At 32.0% G+C, this 24,500-nt stretch overlaps 2 protein-coding genes across 2 annotated transcripts; one reads left to right on the forward strand and one right to left on the reverse strand.

The window, feature by feature from the left end:
- Nucleotides 1-3,201: 3,201 nt before the first annotated feature.
- LOC127730421 (sulfotransferase 1C2A-like) lies at nt 3,202-9,667 on the reverse strand. The gene is made up of 6 exons (XM_052238833.1): nt 9,573-9,667; nt 9,019-9,188; nt 8,485-8,808; nt 7,144-7,244; nt 5,283-5,451; nt 3,202-3,576 (listed from the first exon to the last, which is right to left on the reverse strand). Exons 1-6 carry the CDS (start codon nt 9,587-9,589, stop codon nt 3,464-3,466), a joined length of 894 nt encoding a protein of 297 aa, XP_052094793.1. The 5' UTR covers nt 9,590-9,667; the 3' UTR covers nt 3,202-3,463.
- Nucleotides 9,668-10,496: 829 nt separating this feature from the next.
- On the forward strand, nt 10,497-23,474 carry LOC127730420 (amine sulfotransferase-like). The gene is made up of 6 exons (XM_052238832.1): nt 10,497-10,596; nt 12,023-12,198; nt 14,023-14,349; nt 15,300-15,397; nt 21,900-22,068; nt 23,235-23,474. Exons 1-6 carry the CDS (start codon nt 10,580-10,582, stop codon nt 23,345-23,347), a joined length of 900 nt encoding a protein of 299 aa, XP_052094792.1. The 5' UTR covers nt 10,497-10,579; the 3' UTR covers nt 23,348-23,474.
- Nucleotides 23,475-24,500: the final 1,026 nt, after the last annotated feature.

Raw genomic sequence — 24,500 nt, forward strand, 5'->3', positions numbered from 1 at the left:
CTTCAACACGGAGTAGCATATTTCCCGTTTTCATTACAAAAGAACCGTTGTATGATTTGAAGCAATTAAATCTGCTACCATATGGTAATATAGTGTATAGAGTCGAAAATATCATAACTGTCAACCGAATTAAACGGGCCATCAAAAGCACGTAATTTATCCAAAACATCCAAATAGTTTATGATACTCCAAAAAAAGTTAATTGCATTACTTTCATATGCTTTATTACAAAAATTAATAACAAGTTTTGTAACAGAAGTAAGGGGACAAATTAACAGCCAACAACGATTAGAAGTAGAACATTTACTAGAATCCGAGAGGGAACAAAATATGAACGTTTTTTGTTTTGTTTTTTTTTGTGTGTAGTTTAGGATGTCAATACATAGTAGGGACTTTCAAATTTCAGATGAGTCCTCTAGCTGTGCGGTGGTAGTGACATGGTTATTTACCATTTGACTATGTATGGAGTGTAAGGTCTTGAATTTGAATGAGTAATTTCATTCTTAAGGACTTCCGTGACGTATTTACGTCATACCACCACCACATCGTTGGCTGCTTTGTCGGCAGGTACGAACACAAAATGCTTTGCGATTACTTAAATTTTGTTTTTAGTCCTAGAATTGGAAATATTACTTACTTTTGTTTATTTCTTAATTACTTTCAAAATGTGATATGCGGATATCTACAATATTTAGACATTTTAATATTGAAATATGAATCAAGTGACTTTTTGTCAGATTTCTCTTGTTTACACCAATTTTTACAATAGGATGAAAAAGAATCTTTAATGACCTGACGACACACTTTCCAATTTATTTTCGACGGAAAACAAAATTTTATCTTTTTATCCCGAATGTTTATAACTTATAGGAGCAATAATTTCTATACTGACGTCTTATGTAACTGACGCATAATTAAAAATTAAACGTGTACTGGATTTTTGTATACGTATAAGAAATCATAGGTGGTTCTTAATTGTCAAAATATGGAGGTATAATGTTTTGAACGGTAGAGTCATTAAAAATACTAGAAAAAATAATGTAAATGTATTTTATTCTAAGAAAATACCTTTTATGATCTTTGTTTATTCGAGGGAATAGTCTATGGTGACAAACAGCTGTAATGATACGTGAAAACATGTATATTGGACTAAAACATGATTTTTTTTCAAACTCGTTATAAATATTATGTAATTTACTAATTGGCATATGAACCAGTTTGCACAATAATTGGTGTCTACCATTGTTTTTAAATATATTATATATATATACAAGTCTAAATTGAAAACAACGTTCAAACCTATGATTGCGTTGGATAAAAACCGCAATTTTTTTAAGTGTGCATGCAAAACAAATTTCTTGGTAGAGGGGTCTAAATATTTCGACTCAAAATTCAAGAGTCTATCCTAAATTGAGGTAAATTATATGGCCTTCCAAGTACCGTTTCGATCCCTAGCACCACTAAAGAGACATTAATTGTCGAAATCCGGATATGGTGTACAAATTTTTGCACCTCATGTTTGTGGTTTACCATCTTTTCCGCAAGTTTATTGTTTTCTGTTTGGTATTAAATTAATATTAAGATCCATTTTGTTACATCTGGTGATCAATTTATTTGGCAATCGCCAATGACAGTCAGTAGGGTTTAAGAACATATGTTGTTCTACCTGCTAGTCAAATGCATTTTGTTAAAATATACTTTTTCACTCATTTGGTCTTTTGGAAAATGTTGTTCGTGCTGTATTTAGACCCCTCTACCAAGAAATTTGTTTTGCATGCACACGTATAAAAATTGCGGTTTTTATCCAACGCAATCATAGGTTTGAACGTTGTTTTCAATTTTGACTTATTTATATATATATATATATATATATATATATATATATATATATAAAATGACTGAATAATAGCCAACGATAAATCTTACGGGGCGATGGATCATATAAATGTGATACAGTACACTACAAAATATAATATATAACCAGTCTAAAAGGGTACAACATCACCAAAAAAATGACAATAAACGAACAAATGTAACTATAAATATTTCGGATAACAGATATCCTTCATCAGTATGAGCACGATGTAAAATGAATCAGATAAATCTATTCTGATTATTAAACTATAGCAATCTTGAATTCTATACAATAAAAAAAGTGAAACAGTTTCACCCGAACATCATATGTAGAGACGCTAATAAATTTTTAAAATTTCCAAAAAACGACTCAAAGACATGCCTAAAATGAAAATAGTAATTATTATAATAGTATGAACTGGCACAACTCTAAAATTCCAAAATGACGTCAGTTAAGATGTTACAACAACTGCGTGTAAATACATTCCCAAAAAAACAGCACTGATCGATATAAGCTGGTAAAATATGACAAACAGAGGCTGCGTATTTATCATTCCAAATAAATAGCAGTTTTATAATGAAAAGAAAAAATAATAGTAAATTTGGGCTAAGTTTAAAAAATTGGACGTGGATGCGTACTTGTACATCCCTACCAAATGAAAAGAACCCTGGTATTTAAACTAGTAAAATTCCAAAATATCCAAAAGAATCCTTAAAACTGTAAGAGTCAAGTAAGGAAGCCGGAGTAACTGGAAACAAATGATGTCAGGAAAATGAGTGATGGTAGGGAAAATGAGTGACTCATTCTATGTTTTTTTCATTTATGCCCTCTGGGGAAACTGTCCTTATCTTTCTTATACAAAACCTTTCCCGAGCAAGTCTTTCGGCCCTTGACCAACCCTCGTTGTGGTCTATGATTGTGATTGTAAGGTTTTTGAAATCAGCTTGGGCGTGCCCAGGTGATCTCAAATGACGACTTACGGGGAGGTCGGGCTTGCAGGTGTAGTCACTTCGATGACCATTCTTCATCATGAATGGTCATCGAAGTGACTACACCTGCAAGCCCGACCTCCCCGTAAGTCGTCATTTGAGATCATGTTCTATATCACTCAGAGTATAGACAACCGTTCTTACCACATACCATGTTCTTAACTTAAACGCTATGAATCTAGACAACAGTTCTTACCATACACCATGTTCTACATCGCTCAGAGTGTAGACAAGTCGAATATAAAAATCAAAACAAGTGTATGTCTTAACTTTAAAATAAGTAACTTTGCAATAATGAAATACAATAGACATTGATTAAAACCATAAATACACTTGTACACATGAAATGCACAAAAATATGTTAACACGTAAATTGCGTTATTTATTATATCTAATAAAATGATATATATAAAAAAAAACATGTAAATAATTGAGAGAAAAAATATCAAACATACATTCAAAAGGTACATAACTTAACACACACCAGTATGGACTGATAAAGTACATATAGCTGCAATTTATTTTCAAATATTGAGATCGGTTGCAGATTTGATCGAAAATTATTGATGTATTATGGCAAACTAGTCCTGTAAAAGTCCACTTACATCATAGCAATTTATCATTGCTCAAACGTGAACATTAGATTGGAACTTTTCATTTCATCATCATACAATGCATCAAAACACTCATTTTGCGACACCGTAAACCAGTTCTTCCAGTCTCCTACCTGACCTGCAAGTAATTTTGAAATTAATTCACCTATACATTTGCTCAAAGATATGCATAAATCTGAAAATACTTGAATCTCGGCGGTTTTCTACACACCAATTTATTCATTTTCAATAGTAAATATATATGTATTACTATACAATTAAGATTACTTATAGTCTCTATTTGTACATTCTGTCGATACTAATATTTTAAAATTAGCCATGAACTAGGTTTAAGTTACTACGAGTTGATTGATACTTTGTGGTTTGCTTTAAGAGTGGAGGGGCTTTTTGTAAAAACAATGTGTGTACTACGTGCCGATCAGATGAGTAAAAAAAAGATGCGGAAGGTACCAAGGTGACATTCAAAACTCGTCAGTCGAAGAGAAACTGACAACGCCATTGCAAAAAAAAAAAACACGACGGAAAGAAAAAACAAGTCCACAAAACATTACATAGAAAATTAAAGACTAAGCAACACAAACCCCTTCCACAAACCAGAGGTAATCAAGTTTTTCATGTCAGGGTCTTTATAGCTTACTAAACGGTACTGGTTTTGCTTATATGTGAAGGCCGTAAGATGAATTATAATTGTGATGGATAGTTGTCATATTGGCAACACCGCCACATCTCCTTATTTCATAGAGACAAACAACAACGAACGACATGTAGTTCAGATAAGTGCGTGACTTTGTACGGGCAGAACATGTTGGGGTTACACTAGTTTTACATGCGCAAGGACCCTTCACCTTTGCCTGTCTAGACGTTAAGCCGTAGTTATACTCACAGTATAATTACCAAAAAGGATGACCAATAACTTGAAAAAGGAAATAAAAAAAGTCACATAATTTTGAAAGCAGCGTCAAAATGTGCTCGATATTACAGGAAGCTAGATAAGACATCTGTTAGTTGGTCAAGAAAAAAATAATCAGAAACAACACTGATAGGGTCCATGGAGTCTTGACATAAAATTTAATTGAAATCAGTAGTATTTGTGAGAGGCCAGTAAGTATTTTAAATTGTGATAGCAACGGAAGAAAGATAACTTTTACTGAATTAGTGAGTCTGCCATTAACACACCCCTTGCTGTTGAAAGATATCAGTATTTTTATGTGTTTTAGCTCTATTAACAACATTATAATAAATGGTAGATTGAGAAATACCCTCTAATATTTATCTTTTACGTACAACATCATACTTTTTATAGGGTGTGTATGTGTCACACAAGAATAATAAATCAATGATAACTGCATATATAATTATACTCGTTCATATTAGATGCATTGTTATATCGGATGTGACCTTGAGAGGTCATACCGGTTTTATGTTGCCTCAGAAATTTCCTAGCTCTTTTGACTGATAACCGAATGTATTTCGTATAAATACACGGATATTATCGAGTGCAAAATAACATTCCTTATCGCTTGTTATAATTCATTTCTTCAATGAATACTCATGAAAATATTTTTCAAAAACATAGATATAAATGATATGAACATGTTTTGTCGTGAGAAATATATATATATATCAGTAACAAATCATGAATACCGAAAATTTGTGTTAAAGCATGCGGAAGAATATCTCGAGAGATGATCTGCTATATATATAACTGAACTTTCAGGTATAGAGATATGATTTTTTTTCGGAGACCATCCACCAGAACTTGCGGTCATCCGATGTTCAGTTCTTCAGTACTTTGATTTTTATTATATATTATATATTAAATACCTTTTCGAAATAGGGTTGACTTTCTGTTCTTATCCAATAAAGCTGTATAATCTAATTTGTTGTTCTTCAGCTTATCAAAACTGCATTGATCTGCAACTTCCATGGCAAATTCGTTTTTACATGGCACGTTCAAAAATTCAGCCGTTTTCAATACATTTCCTGTTATATCCTGGAAAAAAGGTCAAATTTTTGAATGATTGTTTTCTTTTGTTTGGGTATTGACAAAAATGTTACTTTCTGTATGTCTGTCAGTCAATATTTTAAAATAACAATTGTCCATCCCTTTGTTTGAAGAAAATTTGAACTTCTAGTAAATTATATGATTTATAGTGTTACATGTAGCAGATTTAATGTGGTTCTATATGAATTCTTATTGTCCTAAGGTTTTAATAATGTATTTTTTCAATTTTTCTATCATTTTTATAGACAAAAGCTGACAATATAAAACTAATTAAAAAAGTCTGAACATCTAATTCAATTCTTTAAGACATAATAGGCTTGTTATTTCATTTTTGTTTTGTATATTTGTTAAGATCAGATAAATATCATTCTTTATATTGACTGCGTAGGTTAAGGTACACAGATATATTTTTTTCTGAGACAAGTTCCTGTGTGGATGATGAATAAATGACAGGGAATTCAACCTCACCGTAATAATTATTATATTGTAGTGATATAATCATTTGTTATCAGTATAATCTGGTTTGTTGTTATATTTTATATTAATATTTGTAAAACAGATCTAATCAGACCCGAAGAAATATGTTTGAGCAGCTTACTGAACATGTCAGAAAATTGACAGAAAGACTGAGCAAAAAAATGATGACTACGCTTTTCAGTTTGGGATCAAAACAAAATGTGTGTTCATATTTCCTCCACAATCATGATGATGCAGAATGAATATTATTTATACAATTGGTTCGTATAATTTAGATAGAACTGTGTTAAACTGTTATTGAATAGAACTGTTAAAATCTGTTCTTGAATAGAACTGTTAAAATCTGTTCTTGAATAGAACTGTTAAAATCTGTTCTTGAATAGAACTGTTAAAATCTGTTCTTGAATAGAACTGTTAAAATCTGTTCTTGAATAGAACTGTTAAAATCTGTTCTTAAATAGAACTGTTAAAATCTGTTCTTGAATAGAACTGTTAAAATCTGTTCTTGAATAGAACTGTTAAAATCTGTTCTTGAATAGAACTGTTAAAATCTGTTCTTGAATAGAACTGTTAAAATCTGTTCTTAAATAGAACTGTTAAAATCTGTTCTTAAATAGAACTGTTAAAATCTGTTCTTATTAATTAAACTCATCAAAGATACCAGGTTTTAAAAAATATTACGCCAGACGCACGTTTCGTCTACAAAATACACATCAGTGACGCTCGAATCAAAAAAGTTAAAAAGGCCAAATAAAGTACGAAGTTGAGGACCAAAAATTCCGAAAGGTGTTGCTAAATACACCAAAGGTAGTCTATTTCTGTCCAAAACTGTTCTAGGGCAGAACTGTCAGGATTTATTCTAGGGCAGAACTGCCAAAAATAACTTTTCCAGGGTAGAACTGCCAGAATAAATTCCAGGGTATAACTACTATCGTGGATTTTAAACAACTATAAAATGCAAACCGGGATAAACTGACATTATTTCAAAACATAGGTACTTTTATATGGAAATGGTAATAAACTTATTAATTTCAATTTAGTCTGAAGGGTTACCGGGCAATTCTATCTGACTAGGATAATTATTTACTTCTTAAATTTTACCCGTTATATGGCAAAATAGTTTCCGTGTAGTTATTTAAAAACAACTAGTAACACCAACTTGAAACATGACAATACTTAACCTAGAATGTTTATCTGTTTTACCTGTTTCATCTCTTCATAATATAATGGCAATATGTTCTTCTTAATATTTATTTCTGTTTCCCAATCTTTACTGAACTCAAACCATCCACCAAACATTTTCACTATAAACAGAGCACATAAAATGTTAAAGCAAACACCGATTTGCTTTTATTCAGTTTTCTCAGACAGAGCGGGAGGATAGAAAATCTAAATGAAAAATCAATATTGGAAAGGAAACCTTTGTACAATAAAACGATCTGAATTGCTGATGTAGGTATGATGTTTAAATTAAATTTTTCAGCACATTAGAAATATTCCGTATTTATACAAGTATACAAACATGACTCAATGCCAAAACCCGGATATATAAAGTTGACCCTTGACCCTTTAAAAGCCCTGCAACTACTCTTTGAGGGGTCCGTATGGTGTTCTGCTGCATGGCAAAATTTCTGCTCCTATCCAACATACCCTCGTTTCAAGTGGTAGTCGAAAGCAGAACTTACCTATTGTGTTAATTTCAATTTAGTCTCGATGAAACAGACGAAAACTATTTTAAAACGATATTAAAACAAAGGCGTTCATTGAAAAGCGAAAGATTCAATTAAAAATTTACCAAATCAATTGTGTACACTAATTTTGAACAAAGACTATATTGCATTTCATAACTCAGAAAAAAAATATGAGGAAAATCCCTGAAACAATTCCGGTAGATTCTATCTGGAAAACAATGTTGCTAAAATGACTTCAGTAAAAAAAAAAACATAGAAGAACCCAGGATTAATTCCATAATGTGAACTGAACAGGCTTATTGTGAATGAAAGCATTGTCTGATGATGTGAAAACTTCCATTCATACTTTAAGCAGACGTATAAGTGTTTTCATAGAGGGTTGTCCTTGTGGGGTATGCTTTCACGTTCTGTTGGAATTGAGACGTTAAATCCGATGCCTCGTGTAGGGAGAGTGGTACACTCTCTGCATTTAAAGAATCCTTGCAAAAACTCTTTGAGAGGTCGGTAGGTGGCCTGTTGCAAGGCAAATTTCCTGTACCTATCCAAGATATTCTCTTTTTAGTGACATTCTATTTCTCACTCTTCATCACGGTCGACCCCCTTTGTAATACCATTCTATTAGATTAATTGTTAACGTGTTCTAGTCCTGAATATGCTTGCAATATTTGTCACTGGATGTAAGTCCAACAACGATAAAAAATCAAACATACATTCTTCAAATGAAATTAAGAATTATGTTAAAATGTATAAACTACTTTTAATGTGTGATTAAAATCAACAAATGGGCAGTAACCATTCATGTGTTGCCCCCAGTTGAAAAATGTAATAGCTCTACAGTAATAATTTAACTTACATTTACCGGTAAATATTTGATCAATAAACTCATTCCATGTAGTACCCTCTTTCATAATTCCCTTTCCTTTTAAATGATTATACATTGACACGTGAAGGTCCTTCGGATTTCTTTGAACGTATACTATCTTTCCTGTTCCGTTTCGCAACTGTTCGGGGAGGTATTTGTACGGTAAATGTGTTATAAGTAGCCTTCTGGAAGGAGCACTATTAATTTTGTCTAATGTGCTAGCTGCTTCAAGCATATTTTCAATTGTATTGTACTGGTTGTATTGTACAGAACCGGAGAGCAGCATCGATAGTATCTCGTGAGTCCAGTGTGTGCCTGCAAATATACAGCTGACTTTTTATTTGGTGAAGTGAATGCAGAATGAATAATTATTTGAACGAAAGAAACTGATATAACTCTTTGAAATATAGATTTAAAATATCATTTGATATGAACAGAAACAAAGGTTTTAATTGTTCTTAAAGCCAATGGTTGAGCTAGAGTTGTTATTCTTTATATGTGTTATACATGCTAAGGAACACTCACCAGCTTTTGGAAAGGAACACAGGAATACGTCTGACTCACGACACTCCATATCTCTTATCTGTTGAAATTTTTTCTCGGGTTCTGGGTAAAGCCCTGGGAAAGGGATCCAGATTAAACCATCATACATAAATGGACCACCAATAAGCTCCATTTTCTTGTTGGTGTCAAGTCTTAAAAACAAAATTAACATCTACTTACTGCTAATACAAACTAAAATATAGCACAGTAAAAACTGAAAACATACTTATTATTACCCATTTGTTTCAGTCATTAAATTAGTTTTGCAACTGTGAAATTGGTCGTTGCAAGTAGTCCAAATAAAACTAAGAGTTAATGCTGATATAGATATCAAATAAATCACACTGTTAACGATAGATCATTCTTCGTGTACTTTGTGATCGCATATCAAGAAAAATGAAATCATCGGACACTATCTATTTTGTCTACTTATGTCAGATTCATTAAAGCATTTATCTTATACTAAGTAATACAAAATTAAAGCTATAAGGAAAGAGAAAAATCTCGTATAAATAGAACTATAGAAAAAAACTTACTTGTTTGCACTTTCCATCTCTAAACATTTATGGTATTCAACAGAAACATGTTAGTGTATTTATATTCTACATAGAAATACCTATGAATGTTACACATGACGTGTACAATTTAAAAGTTCAGAAGGTGGAATGAAATGCGAAGAGTTTATATAGGTTAATAACAAACGATGCTAACCTGATTTTTAGTATCAATGATTAATCGTTTGTGTATATCTATAAAAAAACAGATTTAACATTACAGACTGACAGGGTTACACATTTTATTTCGTCATGCATGTACTTATAATGAATTTACTTTAGATGACAGATGTCTATGTTATGTTATTAATAATAACATATACGCACAAAGCTTAATTCGATTTTATACTATAAATCGATTATTGGATGACGAAATAAAATATGTTACCCTGTCAGTCTGTAATGTTAATATAAAAATAAAAAGATGTGGTATGAATGCCAATGAGACAACTCTCCACAAGAGACCAAATGACATAGAAATTAACAACTATAGGTCATCGTACGGCCTTCAACAATGAGCAAAACCCATACCGCAGAGTCGGCTATAAAAGGCCCCGAAATGACAAATGTAAAACAATTCAAACGAGAAAACTAACGGTCTAATTTGTGTACAAAATAATGAACGCAAAACAAATATGATACACAGAAACAAACGACAACCACTGAATTACAGGCTCCTGACTTATTTTTTTTGTTATATAAATATACACAAAAGATTAAATCATTGATACTATACAATCAGGTCCTATAGGACGCATCTCATTCCATCATCTCATAATTCATTATAAGTACATGCATGACGAAATAAGATCATTGATACTAAAAAATCAGGTTAGCATCGTTTGTTATGAACCTATATAAACTCTTCCCATTTCATTCCACCTTCTGAACTTTTAAATTGTACACGTCATGTGTAACACTCATAGGTATTTCTATGTAGAATATAAATACACTAACATGTTTCTGTTGAATACCATAAATGTTTAGAGATGGAAAGTGCAAACAAGTAAGTTTTTTTCTATGTTCTATTTATACGAGATTTTTCTCTTTCCTTATAGCTTTAATTTTGTATTACTTAGTATAAGAAGAATGCTTTAATGAATCTGACATAAGTAGAAAAAATAGATAGTGTCCAATGATTTCATTTTTCTTATACATGTATATGAAATCACAATGTACATGTAGAATCTATCGTCAATTGATTATCGTTAACAGTGTGATTTATTTGATATATATTTCAGCAGTAACATTTAATCTGATTTGGACTACTTGCAACGACCAATTTCACCTTTGCAAAATTGATTTAATGACTGAAACAGATGGTTAATGATAAGTATTTTTTTACCGTTTTTACTATGCTCTATTTTATTTTGTATAAGCAGTAAGTACATGTAACATAAATCAAGACCCGAAAATATACGAAAAAAATAATGAGATTAGCAAGGATATGTGCTTTTCATTCCGCTATCGGTCATCTTAAAAAATAATTAACATTTTGTCAGTCATTCGACATAAGTTGAAATAAATTGATCATAATAAGTTTTTAACTTTTAGTTTACTTGAAGAATTTACTTTTCTGTAAATAATGTCCATATCTCGATCTTCACATGGGTTTATTCTAAAAATAAATAAGCAGCCAGGAAGGATACACCACATAATAAACTAAATGCAGAAAACAGTTTGACGCCATTTTCAAAATAAAAATCTTGTTGAGTTTTTCACTCCCTCAGGCAAAGTTGACCTTAAATGAATTTGGTTATTTATGTTATGTCCTTCTATGTCATATAGCTGTTAATCATTCTTCTTATTAACATCCCCTGGTTTTCAAATGTTTAAGCTTAATCGTTCCTGAAGAAGGTAAATTGAGAAAAGGTGTTTCGGACACACGAATTTTACAAAGTGTTATTTTCATCAATTATCAAGCAAACTTCATATCAGTGTAGAGTGCTTTTATTTTGAACTTGCATTCACAAATGACTAATAATTAAATGTCTCCTCAAAATCCTAAAATAAATAAGCTACATGAAGACAAAACAAATATCGCACAACGTTGGCCTCATTTGATAACCATGGTTCATAAGGTTGAACGACAATTTGTTATGATATAATTTTAAAGGCAAAACATTCTTGATTCATTTACAAAGGTAGAACAAGTTTTAAACGTTAGTGCATATTTTAATTGCTGAAATTAACGTTTTCTACCAGACTGTTTAAGATAAGTTGTATTCACAAAACTTGTGTTTATCAATTATTGTTGTTCATTGCAGCGCCTCCGCCATCGACGACGAGGGTTTTTTTTAACGACCTTGACTACCCATGAGGGTCTTGCACGGTCGGCCCTGGCTTCCGCCTTTTTGGGCACTTCAATGTAAATAGGTTAGCATTTGATTATTTAGCAAAAATTATTAAACATATATCAAATTTCATTTCAGAGATATGAAAAGCCTTGGAGAAAAAATTAGAAAAATGGGAGGGCCATTTATGTATGATAATGTGATGTGGCCACCTTTTCCGGGATTGTGTCCTGATTCAGAAAAAAAATTCAAAGAAAAACAAGACATGGAATGTCGTGATACTGATGTCTTTATTTGCTCCTTTCCAAAAGCAGGTAATATAAGTAAATACATATATGTATACTAAACCTCAAAAGTTAAGGATCATCAAGACACATTCCCACTGCAATAAGGTAACCAACACAATCTATCTCTTAAAAAACACAGCTGGAAACATTTTAATCTTTGACTTAACTCGTTGCAAAAGTCTATGAAGTCGATACTGTTATAACATTGACGGTACCAATGTTTACTGCACCAGATACGCATTTCCACAATTCATGTCACTTTAGTGATGCTGGAGGCCAACATATTTGAAAATCCAAAATCTAATACAAACGTTGAGTAAGAGCTGATAATACCAAAATGGCAAAAAGTAAAACCAAACCCCGACAACGAGTAACTTGATATGTATGAGAGAGATACATAATTTTAAAATGGCAAATTTCAATAAACCAATACCAGTATTTTCAAACGGTAGTGATCCTTAAATTATTTTGCACAGTCCAAATGAAGAGAGATTGGGTATACGTTAAGACACGAACCAAATAACAAAATACAATTAGAAAAGAGATCTAAAGGTCAACAATAGTCAAATATCGATATATCAAATATATATCAAGAGCTATCTTGTATGTTCAAACAATTTGTCAAAATATGGCACGTAAACGAAAAAAAATCTCATACAATTAATATGTAACGAGCTTTTTTATCCATGCAGATATCAGAATTTTCGGGAAAAAACCTATTTTTTATCAACAAACTTATAAGTCTCTCTATCGAGATACGGCGTTATTTCATAAATCTAAACTACGACAATTTTTGTTTATGATAGGATCAAAGTTCAATCGATAGATCCGTGTTAGAGTCAATGATCAAGCAAAGTTAGTTGATCAATGTATAAACTCGTCAATAGGTAGATTTTATTCCCAGAAAGAATTCTGTTATTAGTCTTACTTAATTATCTGAATCAAATTAATCGCATGCAAATGGTCAGGTATTTATGCAGAGAACAGAACTTGTTATCTTTGCAAGAATTCCATAGAGGATGAGTTTCACTACATGTATCTATTCATATGTAACAATTCAAGAATATAGTCAAACTAAGAAAAAAGCTCGTTCCCACATATTACAGCTGAAATCAAACATAATTTTATGTAAACTAAAGGACATGTCAATGTACAGCTGTATAAAAATGTTGCTATGATTTTTTTTAAATATATATAACAAGTTATTGTAATCTCAATGATTAATGGACTTTTTTTCTGCTAACAATGCATTCTTCAAATTGCATTATTTTTTGTTTTGGTGTTTTTTGTGTATAGTATTTGTCTCTTTGTCACCAATGCAAATATTGTTTTTTTTATGTTTATAGAATTTTCTGTACACTGAGAGTATTTGAGGCTTATAAAGTTTCTTGTCTTGTCTTCATCAAAAGCCCTAACACAATCGAAAACGGTTTAGTGAAATACTTTAATCTCGACAATTTTTTCTATAGAATACTAGACTTCCATCTACAAAACCCTTAATGACAACCTCATATAATGATACCGTATTGAGGAATGGTCACAGTCACTAAAATTAAGCATTAATCTACAGCCATTCAGTCGTACACTACATGTTGATCTCCATATTTGTTTTAGTACGTTTGCTAGAATGTGTTCCTTTTAAATATCATTTTTGGTGTGTGTTGTGTAATTGGATCGCTGTTGATGTATATATGAAGACGAAGAGAAAGTGATTGCCTTCACGAAAACGAGTAATGGTACAGATATATAACAAAGTCAAGATCGTTTTGGATACTTTGTTGATTTTAGCAGCTATATCATATTCAGAAAAAGTTAGACTGACTTATTCACTAATTTGAGATTTTTTTGTAGGAACAAACTGGACACATGAAGTTTTATCCATGTTAATTTCTCAGTCGACAAGCTACAACTTATGGGTTGAACAAAAAGGCCTTTTAGAAATCTGCGACCCATTAGATATTTTAACTAAGATTCCATCACCAAGACTTTTCATGACACATATGCCATATCGATACCTCCCTAGTCAGCTTCAGAACGGAAAAGGAAAGATAGTGTATGTTCAGAGAAATCCTAAAGATCTCTTCGTTTCCTTGTATAATTTTGAAAAGGGGAAATCAGCTATTGGAAAACATTTGTCGTGGGAGGAATTTTTTGAAAAGAAGGTTATTAAAGACGAAGGTTTGTACACACGACTTATATAACATAATAATTCAACTTCATTCACCACAAATGTCAGAAATTTGTTTCTGAATGTAGTGAAATAAAAAAGCGAAATACTGGAGAGTACTTTAATTTACACCAATGGACATTATTTACAGTAACAATACGAAAGTGTATATGATTTTAACGTTAACTGTGTCCATTCCAAATATGTCAGCTAAATTACTGCAGATCGAATACAGGGCTTTTTAAGAACTTAACACTGTAAAACTAAAATACAGACTTTTACGTAAGGCTTTGAATTAATTACTATTTCAATGAATTCTAGGTACGAAATCGAAAATGGCAGAAGATTAAAATACACATGGCAAATTGCTTTTATTTGCAAACAATTTATTATAAATTGATATACTAAGTAAAACTTTGCCATTTTCAACTGATTTTTAAATTTTTGTCTTTATGTGTTTACACCACTGTCTCAGGAAAGAGGAGGTTTGAGCACCAACAAAAAAGTTTAATCCGGCCAGATTCTTTATATGCTTGTCTGTAATCCAGTAGTTGTCGTTGTTTGCTGTCTGTCATATTTGGGTTTCGTTCATTTTTATAGAATATTTGAAGCCGTTAGTTTTCTTTTGTAAACTTTTTTTTCACTTTTTGTCATACCGAGGCCTTTTATAGCTTAATATGGAGTATTAGTTTGTTCATGGTTGAAGACTGTACAGTGACCTGGAATTATTCAAATCTTTGTCTTTTGGTCTATTACTTTCAATACTGAACCAAGGATATTTTCATTGATAGAAAAAAATATCCGAGTATAAACGCTGAAAGCAAACGATATGGGCCTATAAAGTCTTATATTATAGGACTTATTTGCAATCATACCACATCTCCTTTTCTAAATCAAATTCTTTTAATTTGTTAAAAAAAAGGTAAAAACTATTAAAATTATCATGTTTATTTCTGTGAAGGGGTACTTTACGGCGGATGGTATCAGCATACTAAAGAATGGGAAAAGCAACTAGGTCATAATAACATCTTACAGTTGTATTATGAAGACATGAAAAAGGTAGGAAATGGCTTTGATATATCACGGATAGTTATATTTATCACAGTGCAACACTTATAGAAGAAGAAGAAGAAGAAGAAGAATATTTTATTTCCAATTATGGGCCACATAGGGCATACACATTACAACATCAATAATTTTCACAATACAATACAAGCAATGAGATAAAAAAACAAAAAACAAAATAAAGAACAATTTAAGTTCTTAAAGTATTATATAGATAAAGAACCCATAATTCTAAATATATAATGCATTATAATGCAAGTGTGGTTGATATAGATAACAAACAAACAGCCAAAAATAGACATAAATATATATATATATATATATATATATATATATATATATATATATATATATAGAATCATGTGCAAAACAGTGTAGGCGAGACCATTGATTGGCGCGCTAAAATATCCCATTGACTGGGTCAGATTAGGTGAACGTTCGTCTGTAACGCCCACAACTCACGACGTATTTATTATAAACATTTAAACTGTGGGGTTGCCAAAGGGTTTCAGTATATATACGAACTACAGTGCACAGTATATTATATACATATTTTATTTGCGATCATAAAATGTACGAAGTCGTCCATTACTATGTAAATTGGGTCGATTAAAAAAAAAGCTGAAAATGTTTCTGTTGCCAAGGGTTTTTCACAAGTATAGTAGTTAGCAGAAAAGTTCACCAAACTATACATTTTACCTATTCAAAAACGTAAATGCAAATTCCACAAGGCTTGATCCAAATAGCCTTTTTATTGTCTAATAACTTGCAAGTACGAAAAAGACAGGACAGAAGTATATTTTGTCTATATGTTTTGTGTACGCACACTTTTTAAAGTTGATCATGCATTCGTTCTAAAATAAAATTTTGACCAGATAAAAGTTAAAAGATGACATATAATTGGACATGCAACCGCAATTGTTAAATCGCTTTGACGTCCGAAAAAAAAGATAATAATCAACACATGCATTGTAACTTTTAAAGCCAGTTAAATCCTTTTTTTGTTGTTGAAAGAACGTGCGATGTCATAAAAATTGATTATCAAAACATAACGAAAACACAAGTAAAGAACGTTTACACTGAAATGCAGTCAAGTTTAGCGATTGATAATTCATTGATAACATTCTGGCGTATCACAAACAAACAACTTGTAACGTCTCACTTCATTGGCCGAAAGATTTAAATACAACAACAATTGTTGTGTGCACGTGAATTGACACAGGTGACCGACAATGGAATGTACTACGTTACTACGAACGTAAAAAACAATGATTTTTGGTCGAAATAATTAAATAAGTATTTTGTGAATTTCAAATAGTGGGGTCGAAATATTATACTAATAATTTGTGTTAAGTAATATTCTTTATGCATGCAGCACTTGTACCGCACTATGAAAAATATAAGAATAAAATAAAATACATGTGCCGCTTTTATACGGATGAATGTATGAACCACTTTAATTTCTTTCATATTGACGCTAGGTTATTATCCTGACAATGTCGTAGTTACTTATAATAAGGATCTCATAATACTGATCCATTTCAAATTTATGATGGGTTGCACATTCCTCTTTTATTGTTTTCATGCTATAAAACGAAAATAAAGAAGCTAAGCGTTTGGTCTTCAGAAATGACGTGTCATAAACGAGCAAATTGTCCCCGAAAGATCGTACCATGTGTGCACGTGAATATAGATGTACTATGCAATGTACTATCATGGTCACCACGAAATTCAAATGAATTCAGTGAAGGCATGTTGGTGTAAAAAGGTTTGAAATGTTTCATCGGCGAAGATTTTATTTTTGCATGTGTGGAACTAAAAAATAAATAAATACTTGTGAGAAATGTCGTAGTTTATAAGGAACTATATAAATGTACTGTTTTCGATTTTGATTGGTTGAAAATTTATCCTTTAATTTCATACCGTAAGAATAGAGCTTTGCATAACATTGTTGAACAATCCGCCAAAGTAACGTGTGGCATGCGTGCGTATTAAAATGAAATACAAAATCATACATGTATGATAAACTTATAAACGAAATATTAAGAAATTAAGGATGACTACTGTAAAAGTATGTACAAAAATGGAGTCACCTTTTATCAATACATTTAGTGAATAACCACACTGTTTAAAACTGATTGTTTTCTATGCAACTATTTAAATATTTACAATATATAATTTTCAACCGAGGATAGCAAAACAGTTAATTATAAATTAAGAAAGTATATCGCTGGAGTTTATAAAGTACATTTCCTTCCACTGTGCCATGGTTTGCCATCTCCATTTTTTCTCTAAACAAAGCATGGCTGGTTACATGTTCTGAATTTACTTAGAATTTCGGGATTTTTTTTTCAAAATCAAGTAAACTAAATCAGAAAAAAAATCACACTATCCTAAAACTTATGAAAGAATATGAATAATGAACATGACAGTTTATAACACAAACCCATTTACTATAAAAATCGAGCAATATCTTAAGTATGTAATTTGGTTATTTTTGTAGTTAAGTACGGTTACATTTCAAGTACAACGTTAATTCATCAAGTCCATTGAATAAAAGATAAGGCAGGGTGAGCAACTTGACAAAAAAAAGGCAGGATGACGATTTATGTAAAAAATCAGGATAAACGAATAAATATAGTCAGGACCTAACAGACTGTAAAATAGAAAGACAGGACAGAGATAACAACTAAAAAAAATGCAGGACAAAATGTTTCATCCAAGTCCTTCACCCCCAATCAAAATAAAATGGAAGCTCCCTTAATCCAGGACCAATTGAGAGGAGACAGTTGAATTAAATATTTCGACGTGACTGTTAAGATTAAAGTTTAAAATTTTACATGCACATGTATAAAAACTAGAATTGCCATGCGATAATCAAGAACACAATCATGTTCGGGAATACGACGATGGAAGTTTTTAACGACCTTGACCGGCTACGTGAATACTGATCAGTCCATTCAGATTTATAGTACGCGTGTTCTATTTTCGCAGGTGTGAGGTCGAAGGTTTGAATTGACCAATGAAAACGATCGTTCCTTAACGAGTTAATCTAATAAAGTTTGTTTGTACGACTTTGCCCCCAGCAGAGCTATAGAAAAACAGTACATTAACGGGTGTTACACGGACACTTTATAGATGATACACGGACACTTTTTAGTTGTTACACGGACACTTTTTATGAATAGAATCACTCGTGCATGATCAGTGAGTTCATGGGCACTTTAAATTTTGATTAGATTTGAACTTTTTGTTTCACCGACATATTTCCTGTCTGTTTAAAATATTTACGTTGGCATCAAATAACTGTATTTTTTTCAAACAATTCCAGTATATTACTATTCATATCAGTACACTACGGAATTGACCATTTAACTTCAAAAGGGGGGTTATGTTTTTTTCCACAAAAAAAATATTCTGATTCCCAATTTTATGAGAAAAAATATAGTGTGGTCAAGCAGATGACAAAATAATGTTCTGATTCCTGATTTTCCGAGTACAGTATATTAAAGTGCTAATTTCGAAAAAAATATTTGGTGATATCGTTGAAAAGGTAATTAATTTTCTTCCTCAGAAAAAAAAAAACATACCCCTTTTGAAGCTAAATGGTCGGTCCGTAAATGTATTTTTTCAATATATGGACATGAATAGTATTCTGGACAATGCTGAAAGTAAAGAAATGCTGGTACCGACGTTTATATTTCAATATAAAAGACAGTAAATATATAAACATAAAAAAATCAAATCTAATCAAAAGATGAAATCCCTATCAACTCACCAATGCACGATTGATCCTATAAATAATAAGTGTCCGTGTAATACACGCCCAAATAGGCAGCAAATCTTGAAGAAAATCTTTCAACTTATGTCACCAATTTTGGACGGTAAGCTGCGATTGGATCATAATTGTGACACGTGTTTAATCCTGATCAATACTATTAGAGACCTACAAGCATGAAAATTTAAAAAAAAACCAAAATATATGCCTATATATATCTAATAACAAGCCAAAATCTATTTTTTCATAACATTTCATTCACTAATGAAATAAGAACTTCGTTCTTTTTATACATTTATACTGTTATTGAAATCATATATATTGAATTCATATATTTGGGAGCAAACGGACGATTTTAATTATTTTTTTAAGGGGGAATGGGGAATGGAATGGCACATCCTGCATTTTTTCAACAAAAAAAAGGATCAAGCCTGTTATTTTAAATGTTTAACCCCCCCCCCCCCCCCTTGTCGTTTTTCCCCAAATAAAAATCAAATGTTAGCTTGCTTACCTCTTAAATCTTTTTCCTACATTACTTACTTGCGAAGTTGCATTTAAAAAAGTCTCAAATGTGTACGACATTCATCTTTTACTTGATATGTTTCTTTTTTATAAAATTATTAGATTTTTGAATTTCTTGAGAAAAAAAAACTCTCGGCTGAAGGAAAGTGAAAAAAAAAGTTTGTTTAAACTGTAACTTACATTAACTTGTATATGGTCATTTAAGTCTCTAATCTGTTTAATTTTGCTACCTCTTCTAAATGCAAAATGTACTACTACTTTCTTGAAACGTCGTACAAGTCAGATACAAAACAAAGGTAACAAAAAACAGGCCGGAAACAAACTGCCGTATAGTTTTTCTGCACTTGTAGTCAGGTCAAGGTCCTCGGCTATCGCCTCGGACCTTGACCTGACTACTCGTGCAGAAAAACTATCCGGCAACGCTTGTTACCGGCCTGTTTCTTTGTTACCTTTGTATTGTATCTAATACTTGACTGATTATGTTGCACGACCTTTCGCTAAGCTTGACCGCAGTTCAGTGTAAGTATTCAATATAAATCAAAACACAAAGGTTATTCCTGATTAGTTTTTCGAATTATTTTATTTAGGCGTTGAGACCCTTTGGTGACCTCACAGTTTAAATGTCTATAATAAACACGTCGTGAGTTTTGGGCGTTACAGACGAACGTTCACCTAATTTGACCCAGTCAATGGGATATTTTTGCGCGCCAATCAATGGTCTCGGCTACACTGTTATGCACATGATTCTATATATAGCACATAATTAGTTTAGATGAACATATAATCAACAAGCCACAAAAAAAGAAGTTAAGGATGTCTATACGGGCCATCCTGTGTCAGCAGCAAATAGGAAAGCATTATGGTTTCCTAAAGGCAGCTGACACCAGGGGTGATACCTAATGGACCATAGGCATGTCAAATATGTGTAAATGTCTCGCTCCTACCTGTATCAAAAGCAAACAAGGTAGCATCATAGATAACTCGAATGCAGTTGATACCAGGGGACGATGCCTTAAGGATATAAGAGAACATTTGAATAAATTATGTATTCTATAAATATATGAAAAATATTTTCTTTGGAATGCTTTTATAATACAGTTTTAAATACTCCTTTCAAACATTGTCCCTTTGTAGATCACTTCATCAATGATCATGGATTTAATTTCAAAATAAAAAAAAAAAAATAGACACACAGTTTTCTTGTCATTTAAGCAAATACGCGACCCTAGATCGATCCAAAATATTTACTTCATGGATAAAAGTAAGAGTGTATTAGTCCCAATTTTTAGCATATATAATAATTCATTTCATACTTATGATATTTTTTGACAAAAGAAACAACAAAACAACCTGTTATTATTTTAGATTTTTTTTTTCAAGATGGTCATTTATCCAGTGTTTTACAAATGTATAGCGACTGTCCTAGTTGTAATCAAGAAAGCAAGAACCTGTCTGAAAGGGGCATTAGCTGTAAAATTCATGTTCACCGATTTAAATCAAATTTTATGGATACTATGCTAAAATGTACATTTTTAAATCCAATTTACAAAACGTCCAAAAGAAACAATGCCTAGAGTCGTTATAATGTTTCATTATGTCGTACGGATTTTAAACTGGACACTATTAATTAAACCCCAGACTGTCCTCTGAAGGCTGTCGATGGCCATATCACCTGATATAAACACAAATATGAATATAAATAGACAGACAAGCACGACAATCGTCCAATGATAATTTGCCTAGGTCTGTTTGATTTCGTGTCACATATAATATAAAAACATGTAAATCATCGTTTTACCTGTATAAGAAGGATTTTTCTTCGTGGGCCTAATCTTTCAAGAAATGATTCTTCCTGTAGGCTCCCTTGTTTTACTTTTCAATTCTTCTATTAATAACTGAGCATGCCTAGCCCGTACATAACTCATCTCCGAGAGCTTAGGATTGATTTAAAGGACGCATGAATACGAATTCAAATGAGGTTAATTTATTGACTCAGCGATGTTTTTTGACTTATAATGACCAAATTTAATAAAACTGACTGCTAATAAATAATTATTATTTCAATATTCCCCATTTATAAATGTTTGAAGCAAAACAAAAAATAAAATTTAAATGTTTTGTCTATATCGTGGCTAATTGCCCTTTACTATTTTATGTTTACTATTACCTGGATCTCATCATTATCATTATATTTAGGATTTAGTTGGAAACATTTTCAAAATAGCAGATTTCCTTGAAACATCCTGTTCGAAAGAACTAGCAGAAACCATAGCTGAAAAGTGCAGTTTTGACAATTTGAAAGCCAATAGAATAGACCCAACATCATTTATGACAGAAGGTGGTCAATCAACACTTTATAGAAAGGGTAATTATTATTTGCACTTCTTAGTCAGAGGCAAAAACATTTTACTATTAAAATGTCAATTGTTCGTGAACAATACAGAGGTCTTTCCTTTTCAAAATGTAAAGTATATATTTAGATAGACGTAGAATGCATTGAAAAGCTTGAAAACACACATAAAACCCTTGAAATAGGGTCAAAAGACAAAATTTGCTATCTGAGACATGAATTTGACCTTTGACCATGTGACTTTTGTCACGGTCATTGGTCCCTAGTGTCATTTCAAACGACTCCATGGGTCTAGGACCTTTGGTTTAAGAGTTCAGAAACCGTTAACGGGAGTTGTGCCCTTTACGGAAAGTCAAATCTCTTCGGCCTTAATGACCTTAACATTTTCCACTATTCAAGACTTCTGTAAGTATAATGGTTTCTGAGATTATCTCCTAAGAAAGTTTATGGTGAGAGGCCAAAGTTAACTTTAGAATTTGACCTTGATGCATGTTCAAGGTCACATGAATTGATGATCATTGGTGAAGATGTCTACGACTTACGGCTTCTGAGTTTTAGTGTTCAACGTTTCAAAGGGGCATAACCCTATCAAGGAGTCTTTGAATCTTTTCCATCCGAATGTAACAAAGTACCAGGGTGAGTTCTTGAACAAATTTCAGCTTTCGATTTTTGTCTACCAATTACGATTACGATGTTCATCCACTAACAAGGTTTTATGCTTTCGGGAAGATAACTCCAGACCGACAAAATTTCACGACCCACAAGGTGAGTTCCGGATAGGTATTTGTGACACCGATACAAAGTGTGAACATGAAAGCGACTTGTCTTACGGTTAAGGCTGCTAACTTTGTCAAAGTTTGGCGGAAAAAAAATAAAATTCAGAAGAAATACAGTAAGGTCTTTCCCTTTTGGAAAATGAAAGACCTTAGTTACTAAATATTTTTGCAATTTATTGATTCTTGCATCTTTAGCCTTAAATAAATCCATGTAATGTTATTGGTCAAATAGTAGTATACATATGAATAATTGGTAATACATCTGCAAATGGAAATGAGTTTGTGAATAATGTATGATAAAAAATTGATCGTAAACAATATTGCAGATAATTGAATTGTATAAACTGAATTAAGCACATAACAACGTGATCAACACTTATGATAATGATTATAATTATATTACAGGTCAAGTTGGTGATTGGAAGAACTGGTTCACAGTTTCCCAAAATGAAATCTTTGACAGAAATTACAGGGATGTCATGAAAGGCACGACGCTAAATTTCATCAATGACTTATGATTATTACTAGTTATGTTCTATTAGATAACATGTTCACAATTATTAGACCAGTAGCCACTAGAAATTATTCAGATGTACATGTCGTATTGAATCATTCCATGTTGAATAAACTACTTTGACATCTAAAGGCTGGTTTTTTTTTTCAACAATACAATATAATAAGTAAAAATACAAGGTTCGAAATTATTTGGAATCCAGAACATGATGATGACGATGACGATGACGATGACGACGACGACGACGATGACGATGACGATGATGGTGGTTGTTTCATTGGCAATCATACTACATCGCCTTATTTTACATTATTCTGACTTCAAGCCAACCAGTATTTGTTCTTAATCATAAATGCCGAGTGCTTAGCGCAGAAGCAACACATACCATTTTTTAAAGTTTGGTTTGACCCGGCCTGGGATCGAACCCACGGTCTCCTACACTCGAGGGAATCACGCTACCAAGAAACAACCGAGGTGGTTCAAAAGCAACGAAACAAGAGGCATACATTCAATAAACAAGTATAGAAACATGAAAAGAAGCTGCATACATTTCAAATCTTTAAAGACCAGGAGTGATACAAATGCTCCGGAAGATTAGGTATATTTTGCTTAGCAGGATACCAATCCAAATGAATCTCAATAAAAGTCGATAATTTGTCAAATTTGGTACAAGGAAATGAAGCACGTTAGTAGTGAAGCAAAACATTGTACATGTTGGACCAATAACTTTTCCAAATTGTTTCTGTGGTTTGGAATAACTTGGTCATTTTCAGCATTTTATGCCTAAAGTCAGTTATGAATGTTGACGAATAAATTAGTTAACGTTTGAAATAAACGCCAAAGAGATGATTCGGGTCATATGTTGGGTAAATCATATTCAAAGAGGTTTAAAGAAAGCCTCGTAATACATCCATGAACTGCAGTAGATCAACATTGGATTCAATGATCCATTGAAACATTGCCATTTTTTTTATCTATTTTGTTATTGTCATAAGAAACTTCTGTGGACTTTTGACAGGCACATCAACATGAGGTGGGACATGATGTTTATTTTTTGCAGGTTAAGTATTTTAAGCTTGCTTTCAGTACAAATGTAACTGTAAGAATTGTTATAACGGTAATACAGTTGTGTTTTTTTAGATTTATTTATCATACTT

Source organism: Mytilus californianus, unplaced genomic scaffold, assembly GCF_021869535.1.
Source record: "Mytilus californianus isolate M0D057914Y unplaced genomic scaffold, xbMytCali1.0.p SCAF_2, whole genome shotgun sequence".
NCBI classification, from domain to species: domain Eukaryota; kingdom Metazoa; phylum Mollusca; class Bivalvia; order Mytilida; family Mytilidae; genus Mytilus; species Mytilus californianus.